The sequence below is a fragment of the Zingiber officinale genome, chromosome 6A (genome assembly GCF_018446385.1).
Source record: "Zingiber officinale cultivar Zhangliang chromosome 6A, Zo_v1.1, whole genome shotgun sequence".
In the NCBI taxonomy this organism is placed as follows: domain Eukaryota; kingdom Viridiplantae; phylum Streptophyta; class Magnoliopsida; order Zingiberales; family Zingiberaceae; genus Zingiber; species Zingiber officinale.
The window spans coordinates 134,692,000-134,707,036 of record NC_055997.1 but is presented as its reverse complement, the minus strand read 5'-3'; the positions used below and the strand labels follow the sequence as shown (position 1 = coordinate 134,707,036).

At 33.8% G+C, this 15,037-nt stretch overlaps 1 protein-coding gene across 2 annotated transcripts in view; it reads right to left on the bottom strand.

Moving 5' to 3' along the window:
* Positions 1-14,823, bottom strand: part of LOC121998238 (palmitoyl-protein thioesterase 1-like) — a 39,443-nt gene extending 24,620 nt beyond the window's left edge. The window contains exons 1-7 of one of the 2 annotated variants that reach the window (XM_042553055.1): positions 14,562-14,823; positions 14,375-14,459; positions 11,652-11,703; positions 11,545-11,565; positions 11,402-11,455; positions 6,641-6,688; positions 5,874-5,936 (exon numbers count right to left, since the gene is read on the bottom strand). In XM_042553055.1, the coding sequence (XP_042408989.1) occupies positions 5,874-5,936; positions 6,641-6,688; positions 11,402-11,455; positions 11,545-11,565; positions 11,652-11,703; positions 14,375-14,459; positions 14,562-14,664 (426 nt within the window). In that variant the 5' untranslated portion in view covers positions 14,665-14,823. The remainder of the gene's footprint in view (positions 1-5,873; positions 5,937-6,640; positions 6,689-11,401; positions 11,456-11,544; positions 11,566-11,651; positions 11,704-14,374; positions 14,460-14,561) is intronic. The other variant, XM_042553054.1, reaches the window with a different exon arrangement.
* Between the last annotated feature and the right edge of the window lie 214 nt (positions 14,824-15,037).

Genomic DNA, 15,037 nt, shown 5'->3' with positions numbered 1-15,037 from the left:
ACAAAATTGCACATGGATCGTGAACCAGTCATGCATTTTTTTTTGGTTACTTTTCTCCCCTCTCCCTTCATCCTAGTTATCCATTCAAGTAAAGAAGCCAAAGAGTGCTAAGATAAAACTCATGAAAAAGCTTCTATAATCATGTTTTTTTTTTGTGATTCCATTTACTGAATTGTTGGGAAACTAGAAAAATGAAATTCTAAGATAGATGTTTGGGTTGATTAGCAAATAAAACTAATAACTAATGTTAAACCTTGGACCCTTGGTTCCTTTCCCGTGTGTCAGATCATCGGTCATAATTTTTTTTTCCCTTTTCTCTTTTTTTCCATAAAAACCTATGTACCTTGAGCTTGCATTCCTATGCAACTTAGTGATGTTATTTTTTATTGTTGAGGATGATGTATGCTTAGTATGATTGTCTTTTGGTTAGCAGTGATGCATGTCTAAATTTCTATTGCTAAATATTGCAGGATTTAACATGTTGTGTGCATACATATTACCCGAACACGAATAACCTATAGAATAATTGCTACACTTAGAGCACGAGATGAGTTAGCGTATGGTGGGATGAGCTACATGCTTCTTGGGACTATTCCAAGGGATTTTTAGCTAGTGATTAGGGTTCCTTCAGGCATTGATGATGAGATGCATGACAATAAATGCCATTCATGCCTATCAGGAACAATGTAATTTTAGGATATTATGAGGCATGAGACGGTTCGAGCTGTCAATGCCTAAGGTATCATATGACTTAAAAGTTATTATGGGTGTGCAACATTTCAGGCCTCCAATGCCTAACCACATTGCCATGTGACCTAATGGATATGGAGGGCATGTAACAGCTAGGTTGCTGATGCCTAATTAGAGGATCATGTGATCTACTAGCACCTTGGAGATACTCTTTTAGGTAGTCATTGGTCTTTCACCCTTCTTTATGATGATGATGATAAGTTGTATGCATTGAGCATGGGGTGATATGTGACATATAGGTCAGAGTTTGCATGGCTATAGTGATGAGACTTCAAAAATCAAAGGAGTGCTCCCTTTTTTCTCCAAATCATCGAAGCGGTGTCAATTTCTATTTCAAAAATGTTAAAAGGACACCCCATTCGAAGTGGTCTACCAAAAATATCCTCAAACCCAGTAGAATTCATCACCCACCCACTCAAAATAGATAGATTGGCTGGCCAACTGATCTAACAAGCACGCCCAAGTAGACTCATATAACAATTTTGATCAAAACTATTACACGAGATATAAATTCAATATATATATATATATATATATATAGAGAGAGAGAGAGAGAGAGAGAGAGAGAGATGTTAGCCTACACACTCATGGGCGATTGAGTGCAACTCCTGGTGCCCAGACGCCTGATTCACTTTTGAGGATCAGGGCGCCCGGACAGGCGTCCGGAGTTGTACTCAGTCACCCATGAGTGCAAGATAAAGATGTGCATACTAACATTTTCATATATACATATATATATATATATATATATATAATTCTGACATGCTACACACCCTGTTTGTGCACGCCCATGGGCAATTGAGTGGGATTCCGGGCGTCCGGATCACTTCCGAGCACCCCGAGTGCTCGAAATTGGCTTGGGACGCCCAAAAATGATTCGGGTGCCTGAAACCCCACTTAGTCGCCCACAGACGTGCACAAACGGGGTGTGCAGTATATCAGAACTTTATATAGAGAGAGAGTTAAAGTGACATAAATCGTACCATAAATTTAAAAAACGGCTACAAAAGTTATAAATTTAAAACAAAATACATTTTAAAAAATGTATATCACAAAATATATTTTTTAAAATGTAATAGAGAGTAGCAGCAACAACAACAACAACCACCACCAAAACTTATCCCACCAAGTGTGGTCGGCTAGTAATAGAGAGCAAAATGAATTGGCATAAATTCTTTTAAAAGGCAACATCAGTTAAAAATATATATCGAACAACATAATTTTTAACAAATAAATTAAAAAAACATAAAATGTAAATTTTTTAAAAAAATAATAGAGCTTAGAGTATAAATTGTTTAAAAGAATTTTTATAAAAAAAAATAAGTAATGTAGCAACTTTTGCTAAAATTGTTACATGGCAATTTTTGAGTCACTTAGTTCTTCAAAGCATGGGTAGCTCTACCCACCTCCTAGAGTGCATCTATCTATTCATATTTAAAATGACAATATAACAATTTGACCAAAATTGTTAAGTGACCATTTTTAAATCGTTTACTCACTTTGGAAGAATAGATGAACTCCAACCCATACAATGTTTTATCTATCTAGATTTAAAATTTGAGAAGAAAATGACTACATAGAGCGATTGAAATGTAGTTCGTGTTGTCCGACATGGACGGTCGAAACCGACACGTCACGCCCGCACATCTCGAGTAGGATGCATCGTCAGACGCTTCCGGTGCTGCCAGAGGCTCCCCACATCGCTTCTGGTGGAGCCGAAAATGTCATCGAGCGCTTTTGACGAGGCCGGAAGCGTTGCCAAAAGCCTCTGGCGCCATCGGAGGCATCCACGGGGCAAGCGGGTGTTTTTTTATTAATTTATATAATTATGATTATTTAATCTAGACATTGGAGAATTATAAAGATTACCTAAGTAAAATATTACAAGAACTAATGATTCACGCCACTCTTTTTAGTATTAGTAAGCTAACATATTATGATGTATCAATTTTAATTCGAATTATTGATAAATTTATTTTATTTAAAGAAAACTATATTTAATTATTTTTTCTAACAATATTAAGTTGTTTAATAATGAAGAACTTATATAAAATCGATATACAACTTATTTTTAAATTATACATAATAAATATATTTATCTAATAATTACTATATAAATAAAAAATTACCGAAACCGTATCGACACGGAACGATACAATACCGAAATCATATCGTTCCGGTCTGGGACCAAAACCTCGGCACGGATCGAGATTTTAAACCTTGACTATATTTAGCAGTTCTAGCAACCCTATTACATAGTCATTTTTGAATCATTTGGTCACTTAGAAAATATGAGTGACCTTTAACAACTTACTAGAGTGCATTTAACTATTCAGATTCAAAAACGTTTTTTGCTAAAAATGTTGTATATTACCATTTTTTAGTCTTTTGATCACTTCAAAAGCATAAATTGATTTGAATCGTCTTTTGGAGTGCATCAATCTATTTAGAATCAAATTTTGAGGAGAAAATGCTTTTATTGGCTAAAATTGTTACACGCTTAATAACATATTTGGTTACTTTGAAAACATGCCTAGACAGCCAAATTAACTACATGACCATTTTGAGTCATTTGATCATTTCGAAAGTATAAATGTACTCTAATGACCTCCTACATGGCCTATATAGTCTTTTTTGAGTCTTTAGTTATTTTAAAAGCATAAGTGGACTCTAATAGCTATTAGAGTGCATCTATCTATTCATATTCAAAATTTAAGGAAAATCTCCTAGAGTGCATTTATCTATTTAAATTCAAAATTTGAAGAGAAAATGGCTATCTAGTAATTTTGGTCATAATTGCTACTTGGTCAATTTTGACTCAAGTTTTCCCATTTCACATCTTTTTCAAAAAAAAACTAATTTGCTCATAAACTTATAAAATTTGTATCACTTTAATCTCTCTTTTTTCAAAAAAAAATATTGCATTTTGTGATATCTTTAAAATTTATAATTTTAAAAATTTATATTTTTTGATAATATTTAAAATTTAAAAATTTTATAAATTCTATATTTTTAATAACTTTTTAAAATTTATAACTCATGTAGCAGCTTTTACAAATTTATGATGGAATTCATATCACTTTCCTCTTTTTTAGTTTTAAAAAAAAAATACATTTTTTAATAAATTTTTTAAATTATAATTATATAAAAAAATGTAAAAAAAATATAAGTACAAATTTAAAAATTTTATGGAAGTATATTCTTTAATCTCTATTATTTTTAAAAAAATACATTATTATAATTTTTATATTTTTAAAAAATTTACAAATCATGCAGCAATTTCAGTCAAAATGGGTATTTGAGTCTTCTTAGGTGCTTTTGTTAGCTTGATTAGGAGACTCATTTGATTTTTTTTTTGGGTGGACGGGTAAAGCTACAATGGTTTAGATAAAATTAGAGGTGTAAATTTGGTAGAAAAAATATGTGGGAAACCCTTTTGATGACAAACTAAATAGGGGCATCTTTTTAATAATTTGGAACAAAGGTGCCCTTTTGATTTTTGTTGTATCTTAATCTAGCTTTCTTATTTATCTTTTGTCTAACCTTGCGCTTTCACTTCTGATGAGGCTCTCCTAGCAATTTACTAACATTATTTACTAATTCTTGCCTCCAAGTCAATTGAGATAGGTGTTAGGGCCAGGGGTATTGACTCAGGTTGATAGGCACACTATTAATTAATATAGTACTAAACCCACAATCCCTAATAAACAATAAACCTCTAATTGGTATAAAATTTTCCATAGAACTCGATAGTTCATGTAGTTGTTCCCCAAAAGGTTAGGACTCGCATCTTGTCTTGTTTTTCCATTTAGGTCAGAGGCCTCGTATCTTTGCTTGATTCAGAAATTTAATTTTTGATAACAGGTTTATAACTTGTGCATGTATGTGTAATAGCAGATAACTTAAGCATGGTTTAAAATTTCGACCCGTGCCGAGGTTTCGGTCTTAGGCCGGAACGATACGGTTTCGGTATCGTATCGTGCCGTGCCGATATAGTTTCGGTATTTTTTATTTATCTATAATAATGATAAGATAAATATGTTTATTGTGTATATAAAAATAAGTTGTATATTGATTTATTATAAGTTCTCAATTATTGAATAATTTAATATTGTTAGAAAAAATAATTAAAATAATTTTATTTAAATAGAATTGATATATCAATAATTCAAATTAAAATGGAAGTATCTATAATAATAATAATAATAATAATAATAATACAAGATATTATTTTATATTAATAATAATTATATAAATTAACTATTTATTCATTTAATTAATTATTAATTAAATAATATATATTTTAAATAGTAAAAAATATCAAGTAAAAAATTTAAAAAAAAACACACTAGTAAATATAATTTATTAGAATTTTTTTTAAAATCTTTTAGAATTTTTTTACATTTTTTAAAAATTTAAATGAAATTTAAAATAATAAAAATATATTAGAATATAAATAAGAATTATTATATATTTTTTAAAATTTTTAAATGAAATTTAAAATATTATTTTTTCAGTATATTAATTAATAAAATTTATTTAATTTATTTTACTTTTAAATATATTTTTTATATATTTTATTAGGATAATTTAACTAGGTTTATAAAAGCCTCTTTGAAATATCACATATCCTCTACCCATCCTCCGTAGGAATTGTTTAAATTAATAAAATAAAATAAATAATTATTAAAAACAGAAAAAAAAAAAAAAAACGGCGTACACGAGATCGCGCCCGCCCGCGATCGATCTCGCGGGGGCCGTCCGGCGACGCCGGAAGCAGCGCCGGAAGGGTCGCCGGAAGCGTCCGGCGACCCTGCCGGACGATTTCGGAGCCGCAGAAGGCGTCGCGCGCGACGCCTTCTGAACGCCGAAGGCGTCGCGCACGACGCCTTCGCTGCCGAATGTGCCACGGGACGCCGCCGGAGGCGTCCCGCGTCTCCTCCGGCGCCACCGAGACGGGGACGCCTCCCGTGACGATTTCGGCCGCCCGGCGGAACGGTAAAAACCGTCCGTGCCGGGCGGCACGGAACGGCACTTCAAACCTTGAACTTAAGTAGATATTTTAGATATGGACATGGTCAAGTACAACTGAACTATTACAAAAGGATATTTTAGAAACTTACACCACAAAGCGGCACAGAAGCAGTACCAGCATGAGGCCCACCCAGTGAGATTAAATTCTTAACCTGTTAAAAGTTGATCACTTGAATAGCTCAATCAAAGGGTTGAGTTAATTAGCAGTAGACATTATTTCAGGGAACTAAACGTAACTAAATACAACATTATATGTATTCATTTTTCAAAGATGTTAAATTAACTAAAGAACACCATTTACTCATACCATACCATAGAACGTTTTCAAACAAAATTTAGAAATCTGCGACACTGGTAGGATGCAATTACTTTCTCCTCGAAGCAACAATTTATTCTTATCTACAGCACTCAGCAACAGTGTTAGAATGTAATTACCTTCTTAAAGCAACAGTTAACTCTTATGTACAGCACTCAGTGCTAGGAGATTAGAGAGCATCCATGAAGTTTATCAAAAAAATATATCTTGAATTTATCAAATGAAAATCACTACAAGCTATCTAATTATCAAGATAATCACGCTAATATCTATTACTATTATGCATTGAAACCAGCTTGGTTGCAGGGAAAAAAAACATTTAAACTAGCAGTGAGTCAGTAAATTACAAAAGTTCCTCATGCAATAGAAAACATCTTGTATTCTAAGCTTGCGTGTCTTTATTCATGTTTATATATGCACCCAAAGCATTGAGTCTACAATATTAAACCTCACGTCAATCAATTTTAACAAACTCTACAAACAGAAAGTAGTTCAGTAAATGAAGAACAAGTTTCTCGAGTGAGAAGATTTAAATCTCACAGGTGGTCCATCGCAGAATTCAACAACTGCCCGACCAATTAAGTTTCCCTACAAAAGAAACATAGGAAATATTTAGAAAACTAACCTCAAACAGGAAACAAACAACATAAAAATAATATTGGGCAATTTTCTGAACCATGCACCTAAGTTTCCCAAATACCCAAATCATCCTACTTTTCAAATTCCCAAATCACGCATGCATTTCCCAAAACACCCCATCGTCCTCTACCATCTGCCTTCTTGTGCCCTCTGCCTGTCCAACCAAGCACCAGCTTGAATAGATGGCTGAGCTGGCCAAGAAAGTGGCTAGGCAGCCGCGATTTCATAGCCAAGAGGCCACGAATAGCTGACTGCGAAATTGCAGGTGGCCGAGATGGTTGCGAAATTGTAGTCAAGCGGCCACAAAATCATGGTTGCATGGTCAACCAGCTGCCTGACAGTGATTTCGCGACCACCTTGAGCAGACAAAGGATTGAGGATGAGCAAAAGGGTATTTTAGGAAATGGATACGTGAATTGAGAATTTAAAAAGTAAGGTATGCAATTTGGATTTTTTATTTTATTTTATTTTTGATAATCCAGGATTTCCAGGATTTTTGAGAAACTTATGTGCATAGTTCAATAAATTGCTAATGAATATTACACTCATATTAACTTCAAGATATGGCTCAACAGACGTGAAAGTTAAGCAACCAATGCACCTTAACAACAACCTTCTTTGTCTTTTCACTTATCAACAATAAGTGTGAATTTAGGGGACCATAACGATCACAAAACAAATCCGAGCTTTTTACGGTCATTAATGGCGTTGTGGCAAAAAAAAAAGAATCTTTGATCCATTAATGACCATAACCGGCTTCAAACCTAGAAGAAAGAATGAAAAGATACTTAGAGGGCTACCAGGAGTGCAATGAGACAACTTGTTGTTAAAAAGTCCTTAATCTAAAAGGGCTCAAATTAAAAAAACATGAATAGATTCAGAGAACCACTAGAATGCAAAATTGGGAACAAATCTAAGCTTTTTGAGATCAACAATGACTTTTTAACAAAAATCATTGTGGATTCTAAAGTGCTCAAATTTTTGTTACAAAAATAGAGGTGGACTCAAGAAATCACTAGGAACATAGAGTATGATTTCTTCTTTTAAAATCCCTCTAAAAGGCTTTAAGTGCCAATGTGATAGTACAACCCAAGGAATGAAATGTCATTCCGTGCCGCCCGGCAAGGACAGTTTTTACTATTCCATCGGGCGGCCGAAACCAGCACAGAAGGTGTCCCCGTCTCGAGGAGTCGCGGACACCTCCGGCGGCGCCGGAGGAATCACAAGACGCCTCTAGCGGCGCCGGAAGAGTCCTGCGACGCTTTCGGCATCGAAGGCGTTGCACAACACCTTCTATGGCGCCGAAGGCGTCGCGCGGATGACCCTGCCAGCAGCGCCGGACGCATCCGGCGCAGACGGATGCGTTCAGCGACGCTTCCAGCGCCTCCGGACGCCCCCGCGGTGATCGATCACTGGCGCGGATAATCGTGTTTTTTTCCCATAAACAATTATTGTATTTAATTAATTTAAACAATTTCTAAGGATGTGTGATATTTCAAATATATTTTTATAAACCCTAATTAATTATCCTAATAAAATATATAAAAAATATATTTAAAATTAAAATAAATTTAATCAATTTTATTAATTAATATTCTGAATTTTTTAAAATGTTTTAAATTTCATTTAAAAATTTAACAAATATAATAATTCTTATTTATTTTCTAATATATGTTTTTTATTATTTTGTATAATTTAAATTTCATTTAAAATTTTTAAAAAATTCTTTAAAAATTCAAAAAAAATTATAATAAATTATATTTATATTCTGATTTTTTTTATTATTTTATTTTTTTACTTGATATTTTTTACTATTTAAAATATATATTATTTAAATAATAATTAATTAATTAATTTATATAATTATTATTATATTTAAAGTAATATCTTGTATTAATATATATATTTATTATTATAGATAGATCCATTTTAATTCGAGTTATTAATATATCAAGTTTATTTAAATAAAATTATTTTTAATTATTTTTTCTAATAATATTAAATTATTCAATAATTGAGAACTTATACAAAATCAATATACAACTTATTTTTATATACACCATAAACATATTTATCTTATAATTATTATATATAAATAAAAAAATACCGAAACTTAATCGGTACAGCACGATACGATACTGAAACCGTATCGTTCCAGTCTGAGACTGAAACCTCGACACGGGTTGAAATTTTAAACCTTGGTACAACCTTCTTTGTCTTTTCACATATCAACAATAAGTGTGAATTTAGGTGACCATAACGATCACAAAACAAATTCCAGCTTTTTAAGGTCATTAATGACTTTGTGCCAAAAAAAATCTTTGATCCATTAATGATTTTTTGACAAAAAGTTATTAACGACCCTAAAGGGCTTCAAACCAAGAAAAAAGAATATAAAGAGATTTAGAGGGCCACTAGGAGTGCAATGAAACAAAACATTTTGTTAAAAAGTCCTTATCTAAAAGGGCTCAAACCTAAAAAAACATGAATAGATTCAAAGAACCACTAGGATACAAATTTGGAACAAATTTAAGCTCTTTAAGATCACCAATGACTTTTTAACAAAAATCATTGTTGATTCTAAAGCGCTAAAATTTTGGTTAAAAAATATAGGTGAACTCAAGAAATCACAAGGAGTGAAACAATGTCAATTTGACCTGAATCCAAGATTTTAGGGTCGTCAATCACTTTTCACATAAGTCCTTAATGAAATAAGTCTGTCTGTTCCGTAGTTCCGTAGTTCCTGCTGTTTTATCATGGTTTGGTTGCCTTTTGTCATGGTTGGGTTTGGTTGCTTTTTGTCATGGTTTGGTTTGATTTGGGCAAATAAAAATGTGTCAAGGTTGCAATGGGTGGAGGGGCATTTTAGGGAATAAGTATGCTCTTTGGTAAATATCAAAGTTAAGTACACATTTTGAATATTTTTTTAACTTAAGTGTGTGATTTGGTAAGTTATAGATGATACTAGAGTCCTACTTGTAATTTTATAGCGATGAATAGTAAATCATAACAATTTCCCATAAACATTGATAAAGAAGACAACCTGGCATAATCAACCATAATATTTTTCCTTTAACAACAATAGTATTTAAATATATTTTCACATAGGGTATGCTTTCTTCTTTTAAAATACCTCTAAAAGGCTTAATTGTCAATGTGATAGTACAACCTTCGCTGTCTTTTCACTTATCAACAATAAGTGTATCAACAATTTTCTAACGAGAAGACAACCTAAGGTAATCAACCATAATAATTTACCCCTTCTAACAACAATATTAAAACATATTTTTGCATATGGTTACGGTTTCTTTTTTTTTCAAATCCTTCCAAGAGGCTATAAATGAAAATGTAATGGCACAACCTTCTCTTCCTCCTCACCTATCATATATCAACTCTCTCATGCCTTAAAACCATTTGACTTTCATGGTTAGCAACAACCACCCACCTTGCCATTAAAATATTGATATCTTCCCTTACCTTTTTTTCCTACACTTTCCCCGCTCTACCACTTTGTGTTGACAGACATCCTGATAATTCCTCCCTTTCCCATAAGCTAGAACAAAATCTCCTCTCCTGATTTAAGATCCTTTTAAATCAGGTCCTCCCTAATTATGATAGCATAGATCCTCCCTATTGAAGATCCTTTAAATTCCTAATTACAACCTTTTATTGGTGCCTCTCCACCTCCCTGATGAAAAACTCCAAAGACATTATTATCTCCTTTTATTTGTGTCCCTCTACCAACTTCCTTTCATGACCTCTTGCTCTTGCCCTCCATTGACTTCAACATCCAACTCCAAGTGCATCAATGTAGGAGACTAAGTCTTTATAACATTTATTCTCTCATGTGCCTATATCTTCCAACATTGCATGGTACTCTCCTCCCTCATTTCCAACTTTATCCACCCTCCAATAATATGTTGGTTGAATCAAAATTTCTTTGCTAGCCCCGCCACTATTCCATCAATCTCACTACTCTCATTGTATGCATGAGAAATCATGGACTAATTACTTGACTGGTCCATAATAATGTGAGACCCTTACTATCTACATGATATCGGAACGACCCCATAGTCTACTCTTTACATATTTAGGTAACATAATAAAGATATGTAAGGCCACTTTTGAGAGGGTACCTAACTTTATGGAAAATATAGCTAAGATATATGTTTATAGGGTTTAGATATTTTTATAGTAAATATGATACTCTAATGCAACCCTAGACCTTTTCCGTCTAGATTTGGATAACACTAGCCATTTTATATTAGTATCATCTAAGATCACTTTAATTCTGGTTGATATGAATGGTAAAAAAAATACATGAAATCAGGAAAATAAATCAAACTGAAGGATAAGTAGACTGTTCTTATCAACTTTATGCAATTTCTAGCTTTATATAATTTTCATCTGAATTCACCAATTATAGTATCTATTTATGAATAATCTTAACTATGTCTTAAGCTAGCGTTAAACAAGCCTACACATAAGGTCCTTTGATGTGCAAATATTATGAGATGGATGTCTAACTTCACCTCAAGAATGGAATAAAGAATATCAAGAGAAAATATCACAAGATTTATATCTCCATTTTTAAATTTTTGGTATTAAAAACTCAAGGATTTGTTCTTGGACCTAGAAAGAATACGGGTGACTGAATATCACCTGTGAAAGACCAACTATGTTGTAGCCCATTCTGAACTCCTCCATTTCTTTTACCTATTAAATGTGTGAACAATGGAAGTTCAATGTTGTTGCATCTTATAGCTGTCAAAATAGCTTTAAAGTAATGTTAATAGTTGCACCACCTTTTCACATATAACATTAGCCTGTAAACATGAAAGACAAATGATTAAAAATGTGTAAATAGAAGCTGAACTTGAAGCATATCATAATCTGAAACATCATAAATGACCTGTTTCTCTAGAGGCATCACCCATGAATCCCACATCCCGTCTCCAATTTCTCTGACAACGGTAGTCAATTATGATATCAAAGTTAGAATTTATTGAACTGTTAAGCATCAGACGCACCACTTTATCACAAGTTACAATATCATACAATTATAAATCAAAATAGACTCAAACCTCTTTCACACACAGTTGAACACTAAAGTACCTACAACAATAGACTCTAGTCACAAGAAAACAGAATTTTAACCAACAGACCTCCCCACTAGAAACAGACTCAGGATTTAGAATCAATTTTCTATTGGTTAAATTCAATCATTTACTATTACAAAACATCCTTTTCTCATGCATAATTTAAAAAGATATAATGATTCTAGGTCAAAGTTCTGTTATTGCTATCCTACTTGCGTTTTGATTTTTTTCTTCTTTGATCAAGATGTCCAAACACAATGTTTCAGGATTATGAGACTATAAAAAATATAGAATGCACGCTTTCCAAGCAGCCTAAGGTTCTGAAAAAATGGTGACGCTATCAAATATTGTGGTAGTCTTGAGTTAGAACCCCTGCATCAAGTATGATTTTCCATAGTAGTTGGTCATTGATTATTCCTGATTGTGCAAGCCTGACCAAGTTTAATCTGCAGAAGGTGTTACAGTTTTCCTTGGTTAATGAGTTCTTAAATATACCTGACCCTTTGAGCCTTTGGGAAATAGTCGACTGATGTAAATATCAATAAATTCTAGGAAACATGAGCACAAAACCAACACTAATCATCACTGAAGGCAACTTTTAGGAATTTGCTTCAGTAACACAAGATCTTGCAGCGGAGTTACACAAGACTAAATGGAGAGGTAAGTCAACCTAAGAAACTTCAGGAGAGATCTTGTCTACGGTTGTAAGATTTTACAAAGGCACTAAAAAAGTTAAATAGTAATAAAAGACAGGCTTAAAAATATAATTCTATGTTGAGAACATGGGCTTTTAGTTTCAGGCAAAAATGCTTCAGTACTATATAATTTTGATACCTCGTATGCTGTAATAAGTGTTGAAATGAATTCAAATGAGTTAGTTCTTTTAATCCCCTTTATTTTGTTTATTTTTTATAATGAGACTGCTAATAATAAGACTATAGAGATTGGATATCGAATTGAATTATAATTTTAGAGAAACAAGTTTAAAAGAATGTAACAGGTGTCTTCAGTAATAAACACTAGTCAAATTCATCTTGGCATCCTTTGACAAAACATGCTAAAGTGTTTCAAGTGTTGACACGGTATAATACTCCTCACCACAAGCAACACAATGGGAAACCAAATTTTGGTATATTTCAATTGTGCCACCAGCACAACACAAAATTTCAAACCATGAAAGAAATATTATTAATGGTTGCAAGACAACATATACAATATTGTTTTACTTAGATGGTAAGTAGGAAGAAAAGGAAAGAACTGGAAATAAAAGTTCCAGTTTCTCTCGTTTACTTAGAAGGGAGAGTAGAGGTAGGAGTTTAGTTCCATCTAAACCCTCAATTTTATGTCCATCTAAATCAAGCATAAGTGGAGAGAAAGGAAATCTAGTTTTATAACTTACTTTCTTCTGATTTGATTCCAAGTAAACAAGATGAGTGGAAATGATTGAAAGAACATATGTAATTTCCCCATTTCCTTTCAGCACTTAACCTATGTACTTGGATGGTACAGAATGGAAAGAAATGAATGCAAAATGAGTAAAGGAAATTTTACCTTTGTTTAGTGTTAACTGTTAAGTGTTAAATTGAAAGGGAAAAAGAAGGAAAGTAATAAGGCAGGAAGTTTGGAATGACACCATTTTATCTGACCCAGATGGAACCTTGTTTCATGGCAATAATTTGAGCTACAGACCCCACTTTAGGAACAGAAATGACAACATCAATAGCATGTCAAATTCCAGCATTGAATAGTTTGGCATATAAGAATATTTATCCATCATAATGGAAATTATATTACTAGGAATACAGGATTCAACTTTTAAAAGTGAACTAGACCGGTGCAAAAATTCCAATCAGATAATCTAACATAAAAATAAGACAAAATTAAAAACAAAAAGAGTTAGAAAATTAAATTAGAGGCTCACATAAACAGCTGAAGTAAGAAAAATTGTTGAGGAATATTTCCCTAATGCAGGCAAAATTGTGAAGGTGATGACCCATTTTCTTTTAGGCAAGCAATAAAAGTCATCAAGAAGAATCTTAAAGAAGATGGGGAAAAAGTTTTTCTAAGCACATAGCAGGTTTCCTTTCCCTCAAAGAATCTACTCATCCTCATTCCTAAGGAGAAGAATTATCATCCCCTTGTAAAAATGTTGTTTTGGATTCCTACCGTAATTACCATACTAAGATACCATAAGGCCAACTAAAAGACATTTAGAATTGTAAGTTGCAACATTCACCAAATCTTAATATTGTTTGACAACGTTAAAGAGCATCTATGATCGACTAAGTCAAAGCTAATTAATCCCACCTTAAACACCTCTATCGTACATTGTAGAAATACAATGCAAAAAATAAAATAAAAAAGGCAAGACCAAAGGAGAAGTGAGGAGTGTACATCGCAGCACAACACGCTCGAGAGAAACATAGGAAAAAGACAAACTTAAACCTTTCCTAAATTAAAATGCGTAAAATACTCAAAAACCTAAAAAGGTATTAAAAAAACATAGAATTGAGAAGGCAAAGCACAAGAAACTCACAGGCAATATCCTTGGGAGCCGGACCAAGTGCTCAAGAGCTTAGTGAATTCCGTAATTCCTGCGTTCTCACACTGGTCTCCGACACCTAAGAACTCATCAAACATCACCCTCCAAGTTAGATCAGCCCCAGATTGTAGAAACGTAAGCACACGTAAAGCCAAACAAGTTGAGGACGGAGCGCGTTTACCGTGCAAGACGAGGAAGGGTGTGGAAGACGAGGTGAGAATGGGTACGACGAGGAGAACGACGAAGGCGAAGAGGACGATCCTCGACGGTGAGAAAGCCATCATCCTCCCTTCGCCACTACCGTGCCTTGGCGTGTGGTTGTGTGTGAGGAAGATGATGTTCCCGGGCAACTCCGTCAGATAAGATAGACCATCACCGCCGTGGTGGGGACGACGCCCATCGACGACGCCGTTAGATAACCACGCCCGCTGTGGTGAAAAACGCCGCCGTTAGATTACCGTTACCGCTCGGTGGGAGTTGACCAGTGATTACACCTCCTCACGAAACCCATCAATGGCTAAGATTGGATTCACAAATAGAGCGACGGCCACAAATCTCACCGTTTGTGCTCTGTTTCTAAATCATTGGTCCGCACTCCTCGGACAGCCCAGAACCGTCGGATGGAGGGAGAGGTTGGGAAGTCAAAACGGGCGCGTA